The sequence below is a fragment of the Eurosta solidaginis genome, chromosome 1 (assembly GCF_040869045.1).
Source record: "Eurosta solidaginis isolate ZX-2024a chromosome 1, ASM4086904v1, whole genome shotgun sequence".
NCBI classification, from domain to species: Eukaryota; Metazoa; Arthropoda; class Insecta; order Diptera; family Tephritidae; genus Eurosta; species Eurosta solidaginis.
Window position 1 is genome coordinate 1,532,580 of NC_090319.1, and position 7,646 is coordinate 1,540,225.

The window sequence follows — 7,646 nt, forward strand, 5'->3', positions numbered from 1 at the left end:
TTGCGCAGAACGAAGCAATTTTGAACTCATCAATGCGCAATCTGGTAGTGATCTGTGCACAGAGTATATGTGGAACTCAAGAGCGAATTGAGAGTTTCACAGAGTTGCACTGCCACACCGCCATTTTATACAGGGTAAAAGTGTAACGCTTTTACGTTGCGAGCAGGCAACAATTTTCACAAAAGAACGAAATACCCGTAAAGGCGTTGCCTGTTTTTTTAGAATAGAACAACAACCAGAAAAGAAAACGCTATTCGTTCCCGTATCTTTGTATGATCTCTTTCGTTTGCACATTTAAAAGGGTGTTTAGAAAGCTTTTTGGAGCTACCAAAATATTTTCTTTTATAAATAGCGCTTGTTTCTTAATCTCTGAAGAAAAAATCATTCCCTAAATAATCACCAAAGCATAACATTATGACTTTCAAAAAGGCAATTCGACACCTAATTTGGTATCGAACAGTTTGTATCGAACGTTCGATACGACGCGTCGACAATTTGTGTTACGGAAAGCGAAAACGATTATTTTATACTAGTTCTTGATCGATATCGAATTACGGAAAGCCACCCCCGTTTAAAAAAGCCAAAATTTGTGTTGTAATATGTACAAGCAATGTGAAACTATTCGGAAGTTCACAAAGTGTATTATTGATTTTATTCTACTTCCTGTTATTGAAATAGCACAGTTGTATAGTCAAACGTGTGAACATCTTGTGCTATTTTTTGTACTATTGTGTGTGCTATTCACCCAATTAATCAGCTGTTTAGCAGAAGATAAAATAATACGATATGTAAATATAAACATAAAAATGCTTAGGAGGAGCGAAAAAAGTAAAACAATAACTGCGATTTGTCAAAAATATGGAAGAGAGTAATTAATCGAAATTCTCTTGTGATTTTTTAACGTGTTGATTTTAGGTGATGAAGACAAGCAGGAAGATATCGATGAAAGTTTCAGACTGAATACGCTGCTATTGCTAAACGGTCGCCGAGGTGTTCATTTAGGAATTCCTAAGTCAAACCAATGGGAGCTGAATGTATTATATTCACATATAGCATACACAAATAGCACACTAAACATACCTTTCAAAGTTGTATTGAAATAGGAATATTTGTACATATGAAACAAAAAATACAACTTTACAACTGTGCCAATACAATAGCATGATTAAAGAAATAAGACATATTGTGAACCCTCTATATAAGCTTGAAGGTCATATCGGCTGTCCTTTTTCTTCACAGGATCTTCAACTGATCCGTAGTCCTCGCCCTAAATCATTTCTATATTCCTTCTATGGTAAAATGAGAATTTTCTATATATCACCGGTTTTTCCCGTTAGTGGTTTTTTTAGAAGGCGTACTGATATGAAAATAACAATTATAGGACCAGGCGAAAAACGATTTTAATTTCCTTAGTGTTAACCCAGCGAAGCAGCGACTGACGCGCCTTATTGGACGGTCTAATCGTTTAAAAGGTTAGGCGACAATTAAGTAAGTGATAGTCAAAGCATAAGAAATAAATTTCTCAGAATTGGCGGAACGCCTCCCGCTTATTTCGACATAAAAGTTTCTTTGTTTATGAAGAATGAATGCCAAATACGATTGATTCAACAAATTTGCATTAAACAAATTACTTGTCGATAGTAGAACATTTATCTACAAGTGTGAAAAATATCATACAAAATTTTCGATTACTTACAACATTAACAAATTTTGTTATTTAACTGTTATTTTCACATCAAATTTCTAATTGCAAAATTGAAGATTTAGCGGAAACTGTGGACTCACTTGACATGGTTCGACTCAAATTCATAAAAAAAACCAGGATTAAATTTATTTTATTTCTACTCAAAGCGGGGTTTTTGGAGTGCCTTCGGTATAAATATGCACCCTGTATGTCTTTTTGCTTTTATGTTGGTGGTCGATTTGATAATTTCACGCTACGTTCACAAAAGAAAGAGAGAGGCTTTAGAAGAGCTGATAATCTATATTTTATTGCTGCTGAGTGTTTTTTATTAAATTTGAGTAAGCAAAGAAGATAGCATCGGGCATTTGTACTTAAATACGCGCTTATTTGAAGTGCTATTTTTAAGGGGAATAATGCAGAGAGTATGTATTATTAACTAGATTATATATAAGATATTTTTTTTATCCGTTATTTATTAAAGCTTTATTGTATTTTCTGGGTTGCCGAAAAATTACGATATTTGCCGTAACGTGCGGGTAGTGAAACCAACAGTTCGAGCTCTGACTTGAATTCTTCTCTCATTTATGCTGCGAAACGTTTCCGTTTATTACATTTTTCATAAGTTTTATTCATACCTTTCCAGTCATTTGATTTTTCTTGTTGTCTGTTTGTTTGCTGTCTGTGCCTCGCAAGCACGTTTGCTTATATCCGCATTGAATTTTGTAAGCTTGTTGGAAAAACGTCTTTCGTTAATATCGCCTTTGTAAATATTTCGAACTAATATTTAAGTCCATCCGGGTGACTATTGTGCGCTTCTTAGCTTAATCTCTTTGGGTACTTTGTTATGACAATTTGATTGCATTATAAAGTGGGGATGTGTATAAGCACGTGTATGTATGTATGCATGCAAGTCTACTGATGAATGTTGCACGCTTGTAGGAATATTTGGGGGATTCGCCTTGAGACGCAATGTGTGATGATTGCAAGGACTGCTTATATCCTGCGACAAAATATGGAGTTGTAGCCTGCGTCAAAAAATGGGCATATAAAATAACAAAATAAAACGAAAAATTCTCAAAGCAATCGCTCAATGTTTTCGTGAAAAAATGAGAGGTTGGAGAGGAATACCGTTGAAGCAGAGTTGTAATTTGATTTCTATAGCTCGTAGGCTTGAGCATACTATCAACTGTATGCATTGCATACCTACGTATATTTTGTTGTTGCGACTTTACCAGACGTGCAAACCATGCATTTTGTGCAATCCGTGGACGTTTTGCAATATAAAGCGAATCCCCTTATTGTTTGTCCTCATTTCATAATTACGGTACGAAAAAACACTACTGAAACGTCGATCTATTGTTATCACTAATCCTTTTGTCATGATGTTAAGGGTTTCAGTTTGATTAGGCATCTTAAGTGAAACTCTCGGTTTGAAAGGAAAGAGCTTAAAACTCCTTAAACTGTTTTGTAATGAGTGCTATACATATTAATTGGACTGGTTTAAAAAAAAAAACAGAAATTAAAATAAACGCAAGATTTCGTTTAAAAGAATATGAATGTGCTTTAATTAAATTGCGTGTACCATTTTCGTGTGCTTTTGGTTTTTAATCCATAGGTTAGCTTGAGCTGGCTAGTCAATACAGGGGGCCTACTCTGTATTGCGATGCGAAAGCAAAAATACGCGAAATCGCAAAATCGGTACTCTGTATCTTGACATTCGCATGCATATTTTGACTTTCGCATTCACATTTTGCCCATTCGCAATTTTTCTCCCTTTTCGCATTGCCGGCACTCTGTATTGCGAAAGCGAATGTCAAACAGCATTCATTTTCGCATTTTTCTTGCTACAAGTAATAGGCATTCGCATTGTACAAATATGTAAGTATTAATTGATGATTTTATAAATTGATATCTTTATATTCATTGTACATTCTTTTTAAAATATATAGGACAACTCAAAAAACAAACCAAACACAAAAGCAACAATTCGAACTCCTAGTGGACTTCATGGCAATACACCCAGATTTGGCCAAAGGGTTACTTAAAACACCCAACGCGAAAACAATGGCCAATAATTTGTGGAAACAAGTAACTCGCCAACTAAATGCAGCTGGACCACCGATGCGTGATATCACCGGCTGGAAAAAAGTAGGTTGGGTGATATATGTGTACTTTTAATTCTATAATGGGATTGATAAAATTTATAGGTTTGGGCTGACTACAAAGTCCATTTGAAGGCCAAAATGCGTCGCAATAAAACCAATATTGCTGGTACGGGGGGCGGCCCATCTGTTTACTCCGCACTCACGCCATTGGAACAGCAAGCTGGCGATTTGCTGTCGATGGACCAAGCAGTCGACGGGATAGCTGGCACGCGGGAGTTTGGTGCGCGGCAGGCTATGACGGAAGTACCAAGTGAAATTTTGGAACCTGCTTTTAATAACGACAGCGATTCGGTTGAAATGAGTGAAGAGGAGAACGAGCAACCTTTCTTGCTACAACAACAACAGGAACCTTGCTGCAGCCGATCGGTACTTACTCCACGCAAGAAGCAGAGTCTATTGAAAAGGCAAGTAGACAACCAAATTGAATACCAAAGCAACTCAGTAAAAGTGCTAAATGAGATTAATGACAATTTGAAAAACATTGCCAGAACGATGAGAATTACATTAAAAATAAAAAATAAAAAGTTAAAGTTCGCCAAAGAACAATTTGTCCATAAACAAAGAATGGACCGTGGAAATTTAAGGATCAAATTAAACAAATTAGAAATTAAAAAACAAATGTTGGATGTGGAGTTACAGACCAACAAAGCAATATCCAGAAAGTAGTAACAGATACACAAAATTTTTTTTTTAAAGATATGTAGACACATAATTTATGTACTACAAGTGGCTTAGTTTTTGTAATGAAATTTCCTTTTTATTTTCTATTTATTTACGTATGTACCTGCACATACACATTGCATTACCGAAGTATAGTTTGGTGCACTTTTCAGTATGTATGTTATTTAGATACAATTAGTATTAATTTTTATATATATACACACTTTGTAACCCTTATTTAAATAAAAGACTGAAATCGTGAATTTAAATAATAGTGAATTATATTTAGTAGTTTAAGTTGTAGGCCTTAGCAGACGTAAAAATACATAAATAGTATTAGTTTTTATATATATACACAATTTGTAACCCTTACTTAAATAAAAGACTGAAAACTTGAATTTAAATAATACTGAATTATATTTAGTAGTTTAAGTTGTAGGCCTTAGCAGCCGTAAAAATACATAAATAAATAACGTTAAATTTAAACCACTTTTTTATAAAGCATTTCTATTGGAAATCATGTCATTATTTATTTGGTCTCTGATACAACTAGCAATATTTCCCATTCTATAATTTTCCACGTTTTCTGCATTTATTACGTTCACTTCTTCCGGTTCAATTTCTGACCTGGGAAGATTTTCAACTTTGAACATTATACAAATATTGTGCAGGGCACAACAAACATTTAGTATTTGCACCACTTTTGCTGGAGCATAATGCAATTCTCTTGAGGCCAAAAGGCAGCGAAATCGACCTTTCAAAACACCAAAAACTCTCTCAATGAGAGACCTTCCCTTTGAATGTTTTTGATTGAAAAAATTCTCGTCAGAATCCTCCGCAGAATTCCTGTATGGGGTAAGAAGCCATGGTTCCAACGGATATCCTGAGTCACCTGCAGATAACAAAAACATAAAGGTCTTTTTAGATGAATAACATTCAGTACCATTTATTATATGTATATATATTATGTTATATATTACACAAGTAACTATGTTAATACGTGTATGCTACCATTACATTAAATCGATATATTAAAAAGCTTACCGAGAATTCGTTGGCCAGTATCTCCATTTTCATAGGCAGTCCTTAAATATTCGCGCTCAGCGGACAAGTTCCATATGTGCGAATCATGCGATGCACCTCCAAATTTACCATTGACCGCTCTTATTTGCATTTTGTGATCACATATCTAAAATAGAACAAAACATGTAGGCACAATAAAAGTAATCTTATTTAATCGAAATACACTTACGATCATTGCATTTATGCTGTGCTTAAGCTTTCGGTTAAAAAATAGATGTTCGTCTTTTGATGGCCTTATCATTTGAATGTGCGTTCCGTCTACAGCTCCGATCACACCCGGAATTCCGCATTTAGCATAAAACCTACGGTTGGCATCCTGTTTTTCGCGATTGCTCATTGAAAAAGTAATATGCTTTGGACACAATATAGTTTCAATTGCACTGCAAACTTCCAAAATACAACTCGAAACGGTTTGCTGTGCTAATCCCGCGTGACGGTCTTGGCCAATCAAGTGTTGGTATGCACCCTGACCAAGAAACTTCAACGTTGTAGAAACTTTTATTATTTCAGGAACTGCCGTTGCTCTACGTGGGGTTTTCAACTCACTTTTAATGCTATTTAGCACATACAAAAATGCTTCTTTATTAAGCCGAAAATTCTGCACAAAACTAATTAATAGAACATAAAGCAATAGTATATGTATGAGTAATTTTGTAACGTTTAAATTACCTTTGATCGCTGAGACTCATAATGTTGGAGTTGTCCCTTATAATCCTCCTATCAATTCTTTCTTCATTTAAATCGTCCCATAATGCTACAGAATCCATTTTTTAATTTGTTGAACAAAAATTAATCTTTAGCCGAAATTGTAATCGCCTTGTTTGTTTTGTTCTCTTTCTTTGACTTTGGTCAGTGATGCATACTCAAGCAAAAAATTAGCGAAAAATAAAAAAGCGACACTGTTAGCAATGCGATAGCGCTACAGAGTTCCAATTACCTTTCGCATCGCAATTTATTTTCGCATCGCACTGCCTTTCGCATCGCAATACAGAGTAGGCCCCCAGAGCTCACTTATACTGAATGTGTTCATAGTGTTACCAGAATTTGTTTGACGACCAAACCAAGAACTCAAATCAAGTGCCACAACTTATGTTAAAGAAAAACTTCGTCCTCTTGGCCAATACAAGAAGTTTTCTAGTATCATGCTTAATTGCTGCCTCGAGGCCTTAAGCCTTGGTGCAGTTGCTAATGTGATATTTTTGGTAATTTGGTCTGCAGCAAAGTTTCGAGAGGCCGGTTATTTTATATAAACCTAGAACCATCTCTAGGATGTCAACCCTAATTGGAAGCACCAAGAAAAGAAAAACGTCAAGAAAAAACATTAACAAGATAACTGACCGGCAGATTTGACAGCTATTTATCTAGTTCCTAGGGATCTAATATATAAAGACGCGAAAATTAACATTTGTGGACTCCGTGTATGTTAGCGTATGCGTAAAAATGGTCTTATATACAAAAACAAAATGATTCTACTCACTAACGGGGTTTAAAGCAAAACAAAGCTGACATCTACTGCGACAGTAAGAAATCGTTTTATTTCTTTAACCCCGTACACTTGGTGCTCAAGTGTTTTTGTGTAAGTTTTCTGTTTCACGATGGCGTAATTGTTGCGCCTTTGAAGTTTCTCAAACCATTTGTGGCCAAATTACTAAAGGAAGAACTAAGTCAAAATACAACTAATTCATTGCCGGAAGCGTTAAAACAGGAACTTCACCTACTTCATGCACCAACTGCATATAATTGCAACTATGACACCATGAAATAAGTCTCACTGATAAGCAGCACAAGGAACAGTGCAAAATGCTCAAATCTTCTTGCTACACTAAAACAGTATGCATTTGCATACATACATATGTCAGCTCCACGAATAGTTGAAATCGTGCTAAGTTATTTGGGTGAAACCAAAAGTTCCCTATAGTGTTTAAGCGAAACTGCGCAAGTTTGGCACGTTAATTTGAAGCGCACAGCACAATGACAGTTGATGCAAGTACGAGAAACTTTTGGTGGAATCAAAGCCTCGCTGTTAGAGTACTGAGATAAAAATATAAACTTAT

General features: G+C 35.4%; 2 protein-coding genes across 2 annotated transcripts; one reads left to right on the forward strand and one right to left on the reverse strand.

Annotated features, from left to right (window-relative positions):
- The first annotated feature begins 3,341 nt into the window (after positions 1 to 3,341).
- Positions 3,342 to 4,515, forward strand: LOC137253220 (uncharacterized). The gene is made up of 3 exons (XM_067789816.1): positions 3,342 to 3,562; positions 3,634 to 3,832; positions 3,892 to 4,515. Exons 1-3 carry the CDS (start codon positions 3,495 to 3,497, stop codon positions 4,513 to 4,515), a joined length of 891 nt encoding a protein of 296 aa, XP_067645917.1. The 5' UTR covers positions 3,342 to 3,494.
- A 488-nt stretch (positions 4,516 to 5,003) lies between these two features.
- LOC137253277 (putative nuclease HARBI1) lies at positions 5,004 to 6,547 on the reverse strand. Its single transcript, XM_067789954.1, has 4 exons — positions 6,262 to 6,547; positions 5,762 to 6,200; positions 5,554 to 5,698; positions 5,004 to 5,401 (listed from the first exon to the last, which is right to left on the reverse strand). Exons 1-4 carry the CDS (start codon positions 6,357 to 6,359, stop codon positions 5,004 to 5,006), a joined length of 1,080 nt encoding a protein of 359 aa, XP_067646055.1. The 5' UTR covers positions 6,360 to 6,547.
- Between the last annotated feature and the right edge of the window lie 1,099 nt (positions 6,548 to 7,646).